This window comes from Osmia bicornis, unplaced genomic scaffold, assembly GCF_907164935.1.
Source record: "Osmia bicornis bicornis unplaced genomic scaffold, iOsmBic2.1, whole genome shotgun sequence".
Classification (NCBI taxonomy): domain Eukaryota; kingdom Metazoa; phylum Arthropoda; class Insecta; order Hymenoptera; family Megachilidae; genus Osmia; species Osmia bicornis.
Window position 1 is genome coordinate 35,988 of NW_025791392.1, and position 19,560 is coordinate 55,547.

The following is a 19,560-nucleotide window of genomic DNA, read 5'->3' on the forward strand; positions in this document are numbered from 1 at the left end:
GGCAATAATTTCCCTTAGATCTATTCATTTTACATGCGTCGATGGAATGTCCCTGAGTGTTACAATATTTGCAAATAAGCTCTATCTTGTTTCTGGTGAATTTGCAATCGTATGATACGTGGTCTCTGTTTTTACAGTATACACATGCCGCGTTATTACAAAATAATACTTCGTGGTTTGGCTCTCTGCATATTTGACACGTGTATGTTACTGGGTTTGTGTCATATTTCTCGAGACTGCATAGTACACTAGCTGAGTCGCCTCTCAGTATGTTTTGTTTCTTTAACCTCGATTCGATGTCGATGGCCTCTTGTATAAGGACGTTTAAATCGTCTTTCTGCTTTAACTCTATTCTAATTTCCTGCTTTAACCCGTTTCTAAAGCTTTTTTCTGCGTCGTTTTTTATCGTCCTGTCAAAGTCCTGTATGATTTGTTGATTTATGCCTGTTTCCATTCTTTTTAATTCTTTAATTTGTATTACTAGTTCCTGTAATCTATTCCCGTAGCTGAGTACTGTTTCGTCTGGTTTTTGTGTCAATTCCGTTAATTTTCCATATAAACTGTGTATGTTTTCGGTAGATGGGAATAATAACCTTATTGCTTGAATAAAATCATTTACGTTATTTATCGGTGAATTTATTAGTGCCTTGTATACTTCTCCTTTTAATTTAATTTTTAGAATCGGGATTAGACCTGGTTCATCTACGGGTGTTATAATGTTTTTAGCATGCTTTAATTTTTCAATGTATTCTATGACCGAAATGTTTTTCCCATCGAATTCTGGTATTAAATTTGCTACGTATTTTAGAGGTAATCGAAGAGGTTGGATTTGATTTTGCTGGTTTGTCATTTTATTTCCCGGACTTCCACAGATGAGTGTTAAATTTCCTTCGCTACTTTCTCCGTCCAGATTTCCTATTAGGCTTGGCTGTTCTGTAATTCCTTCAATTTCGAGTAGGGATATGTCGTTTTTGTAGCTGTTGTTTATTGTTTCGTTTAATGTTTCGGTAGTGTTTCTATTATCTTGGGGGCTTATTCGGATTAGTGGGGAAGTGAAAGTTCCTGTTTGTTTGTTTTTATTAGCTGAATTACTTGGATTGATTGTAAATCCTATGTCTTTATCTTGCCAACTGGCACCTCCGTTATCGGTTTGGTTAGTGTTTATGGTTAGATTCTTTACGTTTTTTGTTCTGGGTATTGCACCTAATTCTGTATTCGCGTTTGATACCTCGGTTGTAGCTTTTGGTGTGAAGTCAAATGTTCTTCGTTCTGTTGGTGAACGTGGTGTTTTACGGCTTTGTAAAAAGGCTGATGCGTGATTACGATCTTCTACAATACTTTTGAGTTCAGGATTTTCTTGTGTCCTGCTTCTTGTTAATCTATTTTCGTCTTTAATGTTTTTGTTATCCGTTGGCTTAAAATTCTTATTATTCATTTGAAAGTTTCATTATTTGTAATTATTTAGTGAATAAATGAGTTAATTTTATGTTTAGGTGAATTTTATGTCTACTTTGTAGCAGTATCTCAATGAATTGATAATGTTGTATATTGAAATTGATTCGAAAGTGAATTTCTTGAATTTTTGTTGAAGTTGCAGACAAAGATTTATATTCTCGAGTTAGATTTTTTTATGAGTCTACCCTATATTACACGTTAGTAGTGCCTGTTGGCGTTCGATTCGTATCGGAACCACTGTAACGTCGCGAAGTTCTCCCTCTCACTGAGTTCTCCGCGTACTTTTTGTATGATTTGTATCCACGTTGTTAGCTAGGTAGAGGTTCTTACTTACCTTTCGCTGGGCGAGGGTACCTGTAGAAATAGGTCGTCCTGGTGGATGTAGACGGTAGGGTAGACGTTCGAGTCAAGATCACACACTTCCGATCACAACAAATGTTTATTGGGTTTAAATACAATCCTTAACTTGCGCGCTCTTTACAGATGACGATTTGCTCTGTCGGGTCTCTGAGTCCCGTAGCAGAGTCGTACTTTGTAGATTTCTGTATGCGTATTTAAATTGAATCCCGGATTCGCGTTAAACGGACTGGCCGATTCTAAATGAATTTTACAGAAGTGATCCGGTTATACACTATAATTGATCTGTGTTGTTTCTGTAGTATAATTTGTCTGCTACTGGTTCTACACTGAATTTGATCTGATACGGGTTCTGTACTATAATTGGTCTGTAGTATAATTTTTGTCTGAACGCGGGCGGTTTGGTCTCGTTATTATATATTGATTAATGAGGTCGACTTTTGATTTGCCAATTCGGGTGAACCACCTCGTCCGGATCGTCAGCGTTCTTGCCGTACGACATCCCGGCTGAGTTGCTCACTCAGAATTTTTGCGGAGCGATGAATTTGGATGGTGCAATAGAAGTTCAAAGAATTTGTATCGCGAAATGTAAGTTTAAAGAATCTGTATGGCGAAATATAAGTTTAAAGAATTTAGGTCGCGAAATAGCGGCTTAAAGAGTTTGGGTGGCGAAATAGAAATTTTAAAGAATGCGTCACAGGACGTGACACTGCGTTAGATATGTAATATACATCTAATAACAATATCATTATTACTATATCTACGTTAGAAACAATCTAATACACTTATCCCTTCGTACAGTTCAATGTACATCTAATAACAATATCATGATTACCATATCAATATTAGATACAATGTAATATACTGATTCCTTCATACAGATCAATGTACATTTAAGGACACAGACTCCTTCGAGGCCTCCTCCGAATCGATGTAAGCGCCATTGGAAAGAATCGGGCAATCATGAAAACACATAATTGAGAAATTCGACATTTGACGGTGTGACATCTAACGTCATTATGCAGAATAAGAAACGAAAGTGAGGTGGCATAGTTGCCAAATCACATCATTTGCGAGTTCGATCGCGGTGTTGCCGCATCTCTGACCATCTAGCAAAATGAATTTACTCGACCCGAGCGAGATTTGGATTCCTGGCGGACATAGAAAAGGAGAGCGCGAAAGAAAGAGAAGGAGTATCATGAATGAAATAACGCAGGGCCGATCGGCGTAAATATAGTCACACGCTACGACAGATTCGATGAGACTCTGTAATACACATAATAATTGCGACTATAAAACTTATAGGAATAAAAACTATATGGTATTAATAATTTCAGGAAAGGAATGAAAAATAAAGACATGTAACTTGATCTATAATATACAACATTTATTGATTGAAATATAATCAATAAATATAAACAATGCCTTTTCCTTTTCCGCGACGCGCGACGTCTACATCGTCGATTACCATGACAGCCATTCCAGCCACGTGTTATTGAAATTTTTTTCATCTGAAATATAATAATGAATTTTAATATAATTGTACCTGCATATACAGAGTGTCCCAGTCTAAGTGTGACAGAATTATATTAAAATTTATTATTCATTTCTTTATTTCTTATTCCCTTCTTAAAATTATTATGTCAGGTAGTTTTCATTCCTATGGTCACGTACTTACGTTATGTGTATTATCTCATTCATTCTACCCCTACCAGCACCACGAATCCGTCGTTCTTTGATGCTTCCGAACATAGAAAAGGATAGCGCAAGAAGGATAAACAAAGAGAGAAAGACTCGCAAGCACAACATTTAACCCAATATTATGCTACTAAATGTTGACCGATTTATATTGTGTTTAGCTTCATTTTAATGAGAAAACTCTTCTCCACATGATAGTGAAATTTTTATTAACCAAAAGTACCAAATAAAAAACTTTATTCTGTGCATTAATATGGTCACATTGACACGGGACATTTAAATGAAGGCAATAAATCCTGGCTTCAGTCCCTCTTTCGTCTTTAGCTACTGACTCTTTCTAATCAGTGTTTACTGACTAGACAATCAAATTTGAAAAATGATTCTCCTATTCCATAACAGTTGCGGAGTGGAGCGGCAATAGTTATGTACATTTATCGAGTTTTCACTGTATATGGTGCAAGTTTTATAATTCATTTTTCTGGCATACCATTTCAAGTATTCTATCTGTCATTTAATTAATAAAAAAACATGATTATAAATATGAGTAAAAAAGTTTGATGGTTGCACACATTAGTATGTACATGTATTGTTTCATTCTCGGACCTCTTTCTCTCTCGAGCGCCCTATTCTTTTCTATGTCTGGCAGGAATCAAAATCGGCTCGAGCCTGTTGCAATTGTAATAGATGTGGCAACAGCGTGACAGAAGTCTTAATACGTTGCGGCAACTATGCCATACTTGTGGCTATATTCGCGTAGCCGTTTGTGGTGTCAAATTAGAATTTACATTTATCGACTGATTTGTGTTTTTATCGACCCCGATGATAACGTGGTCAAATATACCATCAATGCCTCTGACGGAAAATCAGTGAACTATTCTTCCGTCTATTTGACGTCTGATGCGTGCAAATCGTAAATTTCGTTTTACGTCTTCCAGAAGTGATAAATTGTGAAAAATCGAATTTCAGTGACATTATGCTAATTCAAGGAAGGGTGGTCTGGTGTGCTATGGGTGAAAAAACCATTAAATCGTTCAATATTTGTTAAAATGCAGTCGAACGCAGCATTCAGCAGCCATGTTGTTTGCTTACAACAGCGTCTGTCTCAATCTTACAGTGTCGAAAATACAATTTTTCTCAACGTATGGTGTTTAATAGCGTTCAAACGGACCAGACCACCCTGTGGTGAAGTCTACTGGTGGGTGCTCTACCCGCGAAAATTTCATTTCTGCAAATCGAGACGAAAAACGAAATTTACGAAATCGAGTGTCCCTCCCACGCATGGCGTATACGTGCATGCTTTTCGCTGATTGTGTGAGTGCACGCATACAGGTCATGGCGCAAGGAGTCTGTGCCCTTAATAACAATATCATAATTACAATATCTGCGTTAGATATGCAATATACATTTAATCACAATATCATTCTTGGTATATCTACATTAGATATAATGTAATATACTGATTTGTTACGACAGATCACTGTACACTTAGTAACAATATCATTACTAGTATATCTACATTAGATGTAATGGAATGTACAGATTCTTTGCTAGAGATCAATGTACATTCAATAACAATATCATTATTACTATATCTACATTAGATATAATGAAATATACTGATTCCCTAATACAGATCAATGAACATTTAATAAAAATATCATTATTACTATATGTGCATTCTGTGCAGCTGTGCATATGATACCTTCCTACAGATCAGTGTACATTTAGAAACAATATCATTACTACTATATCTGCATACGATATGTATACACATTTAATAACAATATCATGATTACTATATCTTTATTTGATATAATGAAATATACTGATTCCCTAATACAGATCAATGTACGTTTAATAAAAATACCACTATTACTATATCTACATTAGAAATAATGTAATATACTGATTCCTTCATACAGATCAAAGAACATTTAATAAGAATATGTCTATTACTATATCTTCTTAGATATAATGTAATATACTGATACCTTCCTACAGATCAGTGTACATTTAGTAACAACATCATTATTACTATATCAACATTAGATATGTAATATACATTTAATAACAATATCATTATTACTATATCTTCATTAGATATAATGAAATATACTGATTCCCTAATACAGATCAATGAACATTTAATAAAAATATCATTATTACTATATCTTCATTAGATATAATGAAATATACTGATTCCCTAATACAGATCAATGAACATTTAATAAAAATATCATTATTACTGTATGTGCATCATTATTACTATATGGGACAGGACTCCTCCCTGCAGGCAGCTCCTCGCGACGTCGACCCTCATCGTCTCCTCTCCCAGGCTTGCTGTGACTGTTCTATTCGTCAGCATATTGTGGATCCATCTTACGACGGAGTCCTTAATATTGTATCTCATCGCGGCTTCCTGTATAGCATCGTGAGGGGTATTGTCAAACGTCCCCTCGATGTCGAGGAAGATGCAGAGAGCAGTTTCACCGTTGGACAGTGCACCTTCGATAAGACCTACCAGGTTGTGAAGTGCCGTCTCGGTGGATTTGCCGTTTTGGTAGGCGTGTTGTGAGGGGTGTAGCGGTTTGCTGGCCAATACCTCGTCTCTGATGTACCTATCAACCAGCCTCTCCAGCGTTTTGAGAAAGAAAGAGGTAAGGCTGATGGGTCTGTATGACTTGGCAAGGTCATAGTCATTCTTGCCTGGTTTCGGGATGAACACCACCTTGGAGTATCTCCAGGCTTTGGGTACATAGCGCTTCGCTAGGCAGGATTTGAAGATTTGGCCCAGGCGCCTGTACAGGTCCTCTCCACCCTCTTGAAGGAGTGCTGGGAAGATCCCATCAGTGCCTGGGCTCTTGAACCTTCTGAAAGAGCCGATGTCCCACTTCACACTGTCCGTATTTATCACCTTTTCAGCTATTTCCCAGTCCGCTGGAACAGGATCGGTGCGTGCGGTAACGCTACGGCGCCGCTCCCGACCCTCTGTTACTGAGCCTGGGAAATGTGTTTGAATAAGGTGCTCTAGTGTTTCTTTGTGGTTGTTCGTTAGACTTCCGTTGTGAAGTCTAAGGCGATCCAACCTCGGTGAGGGGCCTATCGTTTCTTTGCAGAAGGTCTTCCAGGCCGTCCTCTTGCTGGTTCTTATTAACTTTTTGTAAGCTTGCTGAGATTTCTTGTAGTTGTCCCAAGCTAGCTCCGAGTTGGCCTTCATGGCTTTGTTCAGTAGTTTGCGGGTGTCCTTCCTGGCTTGGTCCAATTTCTTGTTCCACCAGGGAACCCTTTTGCTACTGTTTCTGATTTTGCCGGGCAGGCAGCCTCGTAGGCTTGAGTGATGGCAGAGCTCAGATGCTCCACCGCTTGCTCAATTTCGCCTACGGTCCTGGGACGCTGACAGTTCCCCATTAGCCTCCCTTCCAGGCCCTCTTTATAGAGTGCCCAGTTGGTGACCTTTGGGTTCCTGTAGGCCTCACCAGTTCCGCCCTCCCTGTCGTCTTTTAAATCAAAAGTGATAAGGCGGTGGTCCGAGAGTGTGCTCTCGTCCCGTACCTTCCAGTGTTTGATGACCTGTGTCACCTTGGCAGAGCCTAGGGTCAGATCAATCACCTCCTGTCTACGGGAGGTGACAAAGGTGGGGGAGGAGCCTATGTTAAGGATCTCCAGGCCCGTGGTGGCGTGGTATTCCAGCAGTGCTGTGCCTCTGCCGTTGGTGTTTGTGCTGCCCCATACGGTGTAGTGCGAGTTGGCGTCGCAGCCGATCACCAGGTGCAGACCATTGACCGCACAGTGATCTATCAGGGCTCTAAGTTCCCTCGTAGGTGGAGGGTCCTCCGAGTCGTACGGCAGGTACGCCGAGCATACCACCAGCTCTGACGTATTCCCCCCCGAGGTTAAGTTTAACCTTAACCGCTGAAAGATCAGTTGTACAGAATTCATTGAGTTTCAGGGCCGTTATCTCTTGAAGAGTGAGCCACGCCCCGTGTTTAGCCCTCCTACACGTTCCTTGTGGATCCAAGGTTCCTGTATGAGGGCTATGTCTGTCTGCCCCATCGTTAGGCGGTACAGGAGGATATCTGTTGCCGCCTTGCAATGTTGGAAATTGATTTGCGAGAATCTGGTACCTTCTGGCTCCTTGTTGGTGTCAGATGTGGTCCAGTCTCACTTGGTTAAAGCAGGTGCGTTATGTTCCCCGCCGGGGCCCATTACGCCTACTTGTGAGGGGGGCCCTTGCCGGGGCCCGTCCCTCTTCTACCTCTGGTACCGGCCTTCAGGGTGTGTGTCAGGGTGCGTTGGCTCCCCTTTTGCACACCCATTAGCCCGGTTCTTCTCGTCGCCTTCGCCGTGGTCGGCCTTCCCCTTGGCATTGCTGCCTTGGGGATGCTCCCGCTTGAGGGAGGTTGCGTTTCGGCGGCCTTCGGTCCCTGGAAGGATCCGGCGGCCGCCGTCTGTGTGTTGCAGTCCCTGGGTGGGGTGGGTGGGTGGTTGTCGGCGCAGGGGGCGAGGGTCTCCGTGGGCACCGTTGCCAGCGCCCTAGGCTCCCCTTCACCTCCATCCACGCCACTCACCCCCGCCTTCCCTTCCTCCATCACCGGGGCTGTTGGTCCCGGTTTGTTCTCTGGGACCGTGTTGGGGTTCTTCTTATCCTTATCCTCCGTGGTCCCGGCAGGTCCCTCTCTGAAGAGTGCCCTGTGCAGTCCCACGTGGACCTCAGAACCCTGCCTCTTGATGAGGCTGTGTGACACAGGGTCAACCCCCAGGACGAGAGTTACCGAATTCGGTACCTCTCTCCTGCTCCACACTCTCCAAAGGTTTGTGCGGAGCCCTGGGTTTTGACCCTCCATCAGTCTTAGTAGGGCCTCCGTCGCCACCGGAGGTCCGGGGATGACTGTCACCATCCTCTTTAGCCTTGGGAGGTGCCGACCATCCAACACCTGGAGGTCCGCTCCCTCCCAAGGCCTGATTTTGGTGGCAGTGGCCCTCAGCCCCTCCACCGCTCCGGTGTCCGAACAGGTCACGAGAAGCAGGCCTCCCCCGAACCGGCACTCGTCGAAACGCGGTATGGTGCGCCCTTTTTGGAGCCCACACAGCATCCCGACGATCGCCTGCTCGACAGCGGAAGCCTGCGCCTCAGTGAGGGTCGACTCCGGGTAGTTGGCCGGCGCGATAGCCAGCCTCCTCTCCGTCGTCAGCGCCTCCCTGAAGCTTATCGGCGAAGGGAAAATTCTTTGCCTTTTCTTGGCGCAAGGCTGGGTATTTGGGGATATGGATGGTCGGGTCCTTTTGAGCCCCTTGCCCTCCATAGCTCCCTTACCGCTCGCCTGCGACGTCTCTGCGCGGGGTTTCCCGGTTACCGGGCCTCCTCTCACAGCGGCCGTTCCCGCCTGCTTGTGTTCACAGCGGTGGCCGACCCGCCTGAGGTCCCTGGTTGCGCTGAGCGCGCCCTACGGGCCCTCTTCTTGGCGGCCCCGCTGAGCCTTACCTTCTTCCATGCTCCCGGGTCCTTTTCCGGGATTTCTCCCTGGTCGGCCCCGGTCGCACCGGAGGAAGGCTCCTCGTTGAGGGTGATCATGTCCAAAGCCGGCAAGGTTGTGACCTCGCCTGCCACATGCTCTCCCCAGAACCGCCCGTCAGTGGTGTATCGGAGGCGGTCCCCAAGATTGGGTCCCTTCCCTCCTCAACCAGCCCGCTTTCGGGTGGGTTCGTGTATATGTCTGTGTCTGTTGTTTTGTCCGTGTCCATGTTCGTTTCCGTGTTCGTGTCCACGTTTGTCTGCGTGTTGTTATTGTTTTGTTTTTTTCAGTTTTTGTCCGTGTTAGTCCCACGAGTAGTCGGGAAGTATGGGTCCACTCCTGCAGAGCCCGCTTACAGGGGTAAGGCTAGATACAATGGCGGGACGCCTGGTACGCCAAGGGCATCGTTCGTGACACCTTTACCCCCGTGACATCCAGCTCTCGGCACGATTGCTTACACCTTAGCTTGGGGAGCTGGTCCGTGACGGGGCTTTAGTTCTCCTCTGAGGGTTTGTGGGCCCTCATGGGTCCCTTATAGCTCCCGTTGGCCGGGGTACTCCGTAGGCGCACCTTTTCCGTATCCCGGTCAGCGGAGGCGTCCCGTTCTACGGTACTCGGGGCCCACTTCACGCACCCGGTCGTCCTCCTATCCGCCACCCGCAGACGCGCTCGATTGGGGCTCAGCCTGGATCGACCGAAGGTCGTCCTGGTTCCCCGCAACCCTTTCGGCGGTTGGGGAACTCCAAGTAGAAATAATATAATATACTGATTACTTCATGCAGATCAATGTACATTTAATAACAATATCGTTATTACAATATGTGCATTAGGTATATAATATACATTTAATAAGAATATCATTATTACTATATCTGCATTAGATATAATGTAATATACTGATACCTTCCTACAGATCAGTGTACAATTTTTACCAATATCATTATTACTATATCTTTATTAGATATAATGTGATATACTGATACCTTCCTACAGATCAGTGTAGATTTAGTAACAATATCATTATTACTATATCTGCATAAGATATGTAATACACATTTAATAACAACATCATTATTACTATATCTGCATTAGATATAATGTAATATACTGATACCTTCCCACAGATCAATGTACATATAATGACAGTATTGTTATTACTATATCTACATTAGATATGTAATATACATTTAATAACAATATCATTATTACAATATCTACAATCAGATGAAATTTAATATACTGATTTAATCCCACAGACCAATGTACATTTAATAATAATATCATTTTTACTATATCTACATTAGATATAATGTAATATAATGATCACTTCCCACCGATCAATGCACATATAATGGCAGTATCGTTATTACTATATCTACATTTGATATGTAATATACATCTAATAACAATATCATTATTAATATATCTACATCAGATGTAATGTAATATACTGATTTATTCCCACAGACCAATGTACATTTAATAACAATATTATACTATATCTACATTAGGTATAATGTAATATACTGATACCTTCCCACAGATCAATGTACATATAATAACAGTATCGTTATTATTATATCTACATCAGATGAAATTTAATATCCTGATTTAATCCCACAGACCAATGTACATTTAATAACAATATCATTATTACTATATCGACATTAGATATAATGTAATATACTGATCCCTTCCCACAGATCAATGTAATTTTGGTAACAATATCATTATTACTATATCTACATTAGATATAATGTAATATACTGTTCCCCTCCCACTGATCAATGTACATGTAATATCAGTTTCGTTATTACTATATCTACATTACTTCCTGTGTAATATACTGATACCTTCCAACATATCAATGCACATACAATAACAGTATCGTTATTACTATATCTACATCAGATATGTAATATACATTTAATAACAATATCATTATTAATATATCTACTTCAGATGAAATTTAATATACTGATTTAATCCCACAGACCAATGTACATTTAATAACAATATCATTATTACTATATCTACATTGGATATAATGTAATATAGTGATCCCTTCCCACAGATCAATGTAATTTTGGTAATAATATCATCATTACTATATCTACATTAGATATAATGTAATATACTGATCACTTCCCACAGATCAATGCAAGATTGTAACATTATCGTCATTACTATATCTACATTGTATCTAATGTAGATATAGTAATAACGAAACTGTTATTATATGTACATTGATCTGTGGGAAGGGATCAGTATATTACATTATATCTAATGTAGATATAGTAATAATGATAGTGTTACCATAAAATAATTTTTAACAAATAACAAATCCGACTTTGAAATGCACTAAAAGGTGTCAAATAATTTCTGTTTCATTTATACCAATATTCCATAACTATTAATAATATCTACTTAATCGTTAAATAGGATACCAAATACATTTTAAAGTTTTCGGAGGCGGCGCAAAATTAAAAACTTTCCCTCTACTAGGGAGATCCTGGTTCAGATGTCGGCAACCTATGACAAATGACCCATTTGATAATTTCAAGTAAACAATATTCAACGGGAATCAATATACCCATTCCGAATTAACTATTCTGCAGTTCACGAGTGACCGCACTTAACTCGCGCAGCTAGTGACCTAATGAGGTCTAGGGAGATTTTTAATAGTGCGTGTAATTCCCCTTTCCAGCTTGCTTCTTACTTTGCGTTCACATCATTTTTTTCGGAAAATAATAGAATTTTCATTGCATCGTGAAACTTTACAATATCATCACCGGTTTTCAGTTATCGTACGTCATATATTTCTGCCCACCATTTATATGATCGCAAAGTATAATAAGAAGCAAGCTGGAAAGGGGAATAACACACGTCATTAAAAACCTCTCTAGACCTAGTGAGCGGCGCGAGTTAAATATGGTCTCTTGTAAACTGCAGTATAGTGCATGTCCAGCAGGAGTGCTGACAATTTCTCATACAATCGTTACAATTACAAATGTTTTCAACCGGACCTATAATTTTTCTCTTACGACTTATTACCAAGTTTGCCAGACCACAATTAAATCGTTATTGGCAGCACCGTTTGTTCGGGTATTTTTAATTTTGCGCCGCCTCCGAAAACTTTGAAATGTATTTGGTATCCTATTTAACGATTAAGTAGATATTATTAATAGTTATGGAATATTGGTATAAATGAAATAGAAATTATTTGACACCTTTTATTGCATTTCGAAGTCGGATTTAGTTTTTGTTAAAAATTATTTTATTTCACACTTCTTAGTGGAACGTGTAGTACTTGTAGGATAGTGTAAGGTGATTTTAGATTTCTGTTGCTTAGCTAATAACCGTAAACCGAAAAAAATTGACCGAATTTAAGTTGTTAATAAACAACAAATTTCATAAATTTTTGTAAGTGGGATCATCGCGGATATACCTCCTACTAAATGTGAAAGGTTTCATCGCTATCGGTACATTCCCTGCAGCATAAACGCCGGAAGATATAAATGAAGTATTACGTATTTTGCGATAAAAGTCGTTAGGAATTAAAAAATACAACAATTTTTTTGCAGGACCAATTAGAAGATATACTCTGCAAGATGCAAGATTTTCAATCCGACTGGTCTATCCGTATCGCGGTAATCGGTGAAAAATGTAAATCAAGCATTACGTTCTTGCAAAAAAATCGTTAGCAATGAAAAAATGCAAAATGCCTTTCTGACGGGACCAAGTGGAAGATATACTCTACAAGATGCAGGAAGTTTCGTCCCGATTAGTCTATCCGTCTCGGAGTAATCGGCGAACATACATTTAGAAGAGAAAATCATTAGGAATGAAAAAACGCAAAATATTTTTATTACGGGACCAATGGAGAGTTGTACTGTACAGGATGCAAACAGTTTCATTCCGATTGATCCATCCGGCTCAGAATAATCGGTGAACATACACCGCACGTACATGAAATAGTACGTTTTTTTGCAATAAAAAGCGTTCGGAGTGAAAAAATGTAAAATGTTTGTATAACGGGACGAATCGGGAGACATACTCTACCAGATGCAAAAGGTTTTGTTCCAATTGGTCCATCCGTCTCGGCGTAATCGGTGAACATACACCGCACGTACATGACATAGTACGTTTTTTTGCAATAAATAGCGTTCGGAATGAAAAAATGTAAAATGTTTGTATAACGGGACCAATCTGGAGATATACTCTACCAGATGCAAAAGGTTTTGTTCCGATTGGTCCATCCGTCTCGGCGTAATCGGTGAACATACATAAAAAAAAAAAAAAAATATACACATCGAATTGAGTATCCTCCTCCTTTTCGAAGTCGGATAAAAATTACATTGATCTGTGGGAAGGGATCGGTATATTACATTATATCTAATGTAGATATAGTAATACTGATATTGTTACCAAAATTACATTGATCTGTGGGAAGGGGTCAGTATATTACATTATATCCAATGTAGATATAGTATAAATGATATTGGTATTCGATGTACATTGATCTGTGGGAAGGGTTCAGTATATTGCAGTAGATCTAATGTAGATACAGTAATAACGATACTGTTATTAAGTGTTTCTTACATACCTAATGTAGATATAGTAATGACGATAATGTTACAATCTGTGCATTGATCTGTGGGAAGTGATCAGTATATTACATTATATCTAATGAGGATATAGTAATAATGATATTGTTATTAAATGTACATTGGTCTGTGGGAATAAATCAGTATATTACACTACATCTGATGTAGATATAGTAATAATGATATTGTTATTAAATGTATATTACATATCTAATGTAGATATAGTAATGACGATAATGTTACAATCTGTGCATTGATCTGTGGGAAGTGATCAGTATATTTGATTATATCTAATGAAAATATAGTAATAATGATATTGTTATTAAATGTATATTACATATCTAGAGTAGATATAGTAATAACGATACTGCCATTATATGTACATTGATCGGTGGGAAGGGATCTGTTGGCGAAATTCCCTACGTACACGCAGCGTGACGAAGTTGGCAGCGAAAGTAATTCGTTGGTGCGTCGTTACCGATAGCGGCAGCACCTCACGGGCCCCCTTTGTCCACGCGGTTCCCCTTCCACGCCGGAACCGGCACCATCGACGCCATGATCGATTTCCGTCTTCTTGATCGAACGCTCAGAGTACTCGCACGTGTTTTTCGTACGCTCACGCTCACGCTTAGATCAAGCTACAGTCTCCGTTGTTAATATAACAAGCTTTGACCACCCATTGTCCACGCCTTTACTTGTGTAAAGTTTATATCGACCACGCATTATTTGTGTACGTTTGACCGCGCTTCGTCCACGCATCATTTATTGTAAACTTGTTCGTGACCACGCGGTGTGATCGTTTCACGTTGTTTGTTAAAAGTTGATAAGTGTTTGACTATTTTGACGCGCAATAAACGCTTTGTGTTTGCTGCAAGTGTGCCTCATTCATTTCTGTCCTCGCTGCCCACGTGAACTCGCAAACAGGATCATTATATTACATTATATCTAATGTAGATATAGTAATAATGATATTGTTATTAAATGTACATTGGTCTGTGGGATTAAATCAGGATATTAAATTTCATCTGATGGAGATATAGTAATAAGGATATTGTTATTAAATGTATATTACATATCTAACGTAGATATAGTAATAACGATACTGCCATTATATGTACATTGATCGGTGGGAAGGGATCATTATATTACATTATATCTAAGGTAGATATAGTAATAACGATGCTGTTATTAAGTGTTATTACATATCTAATGTAGATATAGCAATGGCGATAATGTTACATTCTGTGCATTGATCTGTGGGAAGTGATCAGTACATTACATTATATCTATTCAAGATATAGTATTAACGAAACTGTTATTATATGTACATTGATCTGTGGGAAGGGATCAGTATATTACATTATATCTAATGTAGATATAGTAATAATGGTATTGTTATTAAATGTACATTGGTCTGTGGGATTAAATCAGTATATTAAATTACATCTGATGTAGATATAGTAATAATGGTATTGTTATTAAATGTACATTGGTCTGTGGGATAAAATCAGTATATTAAATTACATCTGATGTAGATATAGTAATAATGGTATTGTTATTAAATGTATATTACATACCTAACGTAGATATAGTAATAATGATATTGTTATTAAATGTATAGTACATACCTAAGGTAGATATAGTAATAACGATACTGCCATTATATGTACATTGATCGGTGGGACGGGATCATTATATTACATTATATCTAATGTAGATATAGTAATAATGGTATTGTTATTAAATGTACATTGGTCTGTGGGATTAAATCAGTATATTAAATTTCATCTGATGTAGATATAGTAATGATGATATTGTTACTAAATGTATATTACATACCTAACGTAGAAATAGTAATAATGATATTGTTATTAAATGTATAGTACATACCTAACGTAGATACAGTAATAACGACACTGCCATTATATGTACATTGATCGGTGGGAAGGGATCATTATATTACATTATATCTAATCTAGATATAGTAATAATGATATTGTTATTAAATGTACATTGGTCTGTGGGATTAAATCAGTATATTAAATTACATCTGATGTAGATATAGTAATAATGGTATTGTTATTAAATGTACATTGGTCTGTGGGATTAAATCAGTATATTACATTACATCTGATGTAGATATAGTAATAATGATATTGTTATTAAATGTATCGTACGTATCTAATGTAGATATATTAATAACGATACTGCCATTATATGTAAATTGATCGGTGGGAAGGGATCATTATATTACATTATATCTAATGTAGATATAGTAATAATGATATTGTTATTAAATGTACATTGGACTGTGGAATTAAATCAGTATATTAAATTTCATCTGATGTAGATATACTAATAATGATATTGTTATTAAATGTATCTTACGTATCTAATGTAGATATATTAATAACGATACTGCCATTATATGTAAATTGATCGGTGGGAAGGGATCATTATATTACATTATATCTAATGTAGATATAGTAATAATGATATTGTTATTAAATGTACATTGGACTGTGGGATTAAATCAGTATATTAAATTTCATCTGATGTAGATATAGTAATAATGATATTGTTATTAAATGTACATTGGTCTGTGGGAAGGAATCAGTATATTGCAGTAGATCTAATGTAGATATAGTAATAACGATACTGTCATTAAGTGTTTATTATGTGTCTAATGTAGATATAGTGATGACGATAATGTTACAATCAGTGCATTGATCTGTGGGAAGTGATCAGTATATTACAATATATCTAAGGAAGATATAGTAATAATGATATTGTTATTAAATGTACATTGGTCTGTGGGAATAAATCAGTATATTACATTATACCTGATGTAGATATAGTAATAATGATATTGTTATTAAATGTATATTACATACCTAACGTAGATATAGTAATAATGATATTGTTATTAAATGTACATTGGTCTGTGGGATTAAATCAGTATATTAAATTACACCTGATGTAGATATAGTAATAATGGTATTGTTATTAAATGTACATTGGTCTGTGGGATTAAATCAGTATATTACATTTCATCTGATGTAGATATAGTAATAACGATACTGTTATTAAGTGTTTATTACATATCTAATGTAGATGTAGTGATGACGATAATGTTACAATCTGTGCATTGATCTGTGGGAAGTGATCAGTATATTACATTATATCTAAAGAAGATATGGTAATAATGATATTGTTATTAAATGTACATTGGTCTGTGGGATTAAATGAGTATATTAGATTACATCTGATGTGTATTTTGTAATAATGGTATTGTTATTAAATGTACATTGGTCCGTGGGATTAAATCAGTATATTAAATTTCATCTGATGTAGATATAGTAATAATGATATTGTTATTAAACGTATATTACATATCTAATGTACATATAGTAATAACGATACTGTTATTATATGTACACTGGTCTGTGGGATTAAATCAGTATATTAAATTACATCTGATGTAGATATAGTAATAATGATATTGTTATTAAACGTATATTACATATCTAACGTAGATATAGTAATAACGATACTGTTATTATATGTACATTGATCTGTGGGAAGCGATCAGTATATTACATTATATCTAATGAAGATATAGTAATAATGATATTGTTACTAAATGTAGATTGGTCTGTGGGAATAAATCAGTATATTACATTACGTCTGATGTAGATATAGTAATAATGATATTGTTATTAAATGTATATTACATACCTAACGTAGATATAGTAATAACGATACTGCCATTATATGCACATTGATCGGTGGGAAGGGATCATTATATTACATTATATCTAGTGTAGATATAGTAATAATGATATTGTTATTAAGTGTACATTGGTCTGTGGGATTAAATCAGTATATTAAATTACATCTGATGTAGATATAGTAATAATGACATTGTTATTAAGTGTACATTGGTCTGTGGGATTAAATCAGTATATTAAATTACATCTGATGTAGATATAGTAATAATGATATTGTTACCAAAATTACATTGATCTATGGGAAGGGATCAGTATCTTACATTATATCTAATGAAGATATAGTAATAATGATATTGTTATTAAATGTACATTGATCTGTGGTATGGTATCAGTATATTACATTATATCTAATGTAGATATAGTAATAATGATATTGTTACCAAAATTACATTGATCTGTGGGACGGGATCAGTATATTACATTATATCCAATGTAGATATATTATAAATGATACTGGTATTCAATGTACATTGATCTGTGGGAAGGAATCAGTATATTGCAGTAGATCTAATGCAGATATAGTAATAACGATACTGTTATTAAGTGTTTATTACGTATCTAATGTAGATATAGTAATGACGATAATGTTACAATCTTGCATTGATCTGTGGGAAGTGATCAGTGTATTACATTATATCTAATGAAGATATAGTAATACTTATATTGTTATTAAATGTACATTGGTCTGTGGATATAAATCAGTATATTACATTACATCTGATGTAGATATATTAATAATGATATTGTTATTAAATGTATATTACATATCAAATGTAGATATAATAATAACGATACTGCCATTATATGTACATTGATCGGTGGGAAGGGATCATTATATTACATTATCTCTAATGTAGATATAGTACTAATGATATTGTTATTATATGCATATTACATATCTAATGTAGATATAGTAATAACGATACTGTTATTATATGTACATTGATCTGTGGGAAGTTATCAGTATATTACATTATATTTAATGTAGATATAGTAATAACGAAACTGATATGTACATTGATCTGTGGGAAGGTATCAGTATATTACATTGTATCAAATGTAGATATAGTATGATATTGTTATTAAATGTACATTGGTCTGTGGGAATAAATCAGTATATTACATTACATCTGATCTAGATATATTAATAATGATATTGTTATTAAACGTATATTACATATCAAATGTAGACATAGTAATAACGATACTGCCATTATATGTACATTGATCGGTGGGAAGTGATCATTATATTACATTATATCTAATGTAGATACAGTAATAATGATATTTTAATAAAATCGAGCTAAGGGAAAATAAACGGATAACGGTTTCAATTGTTAAATTATATATCTCAATTTCAAGATCATTCATGTTTCAGTCAAATTAATAGTATCATTTAACAGTTCAATATTTGGAAAATCAAATTAAATCAATAGGTGTAAATTAGTAATAATACATTTAAAGGAAATACTGCGTAGTTTCTAGAAAACCGTTGAAACTATTATGGCGACGTAGTAGAAAGAAAAAGGAACACCAAAGAAAGGGGATGAAGAATCTTTGTCTAGCTCGCGCGTCTTAGCCAATCATCGGGCACGCGACACTTCTAGGCACGTGCCACGATTCGTCAATCCGTCCCCTCCAAGGACGACGATCGCGCGACGGGCCCTTCGCCCGTCGATCTCGCGCAAATTTCGACACTCTTGATCGATCAATCGTCGAGGTACGTGATCTTGAGCCCGTGTGTCCGAGAGACAGAGTTATTCGGAACTTGGCGATATTTTCTCTGCGGTAAAGTCCTCCGCGTAGCGAGGTAGAGTGCCGTGCGGGTTAAAATCAAATCGGAATTCTGAATAAGGACTCACAGACGCGCACGTTAAATTTTCCGTCTCCCTAAATTTCTATCTTTTCTTTCTTATTTTAAATCGTTTGCTCGCGTAGGATTCCGTATTAGCTTCATTCCGGGTGATAAAATAATCATATTCTTTTCCGTTCGTATTCGTTTGTCTCTCGTCGACGTACTCGTTTCGTTTTATTCATTATCGCCGCGACAAGTGCAGTGTTCACAATCCTTACCGTTCTTTGGTGTTCCAGAATATCCAGCGAACATAGAGCAAGCGAACATACAAGCGAATTTGTTAT

General features: G+C 37.4%; 1 protein-coding gene across 1 annotated transcript; it reads right to left on the reverse strand.

The window, feature by feature from the left end:
• Positions 1-6,735: 6,735 nt before the first annotated feature.
• On the reverse strand, positions 6,736-7,563 carry LOC114882296. Its single transcript, XM_029199188.2, has 2 exons — positions 7,510-7,563; positions 6,736-7,422 (listed from the first exon to the last, which is right to left on the reverse strand). The coding sequence occupies exons 1-2, from the start codon at positions 7,561-7,563 to the stop codon at positions 6,736-6,738; spliced, it is 741 nt and encodes a 246-aa protein (XP_029055021.2).
• Between the last annotated feature and the right edge of the window lie 11,997 nt (positions 7,564-19,560).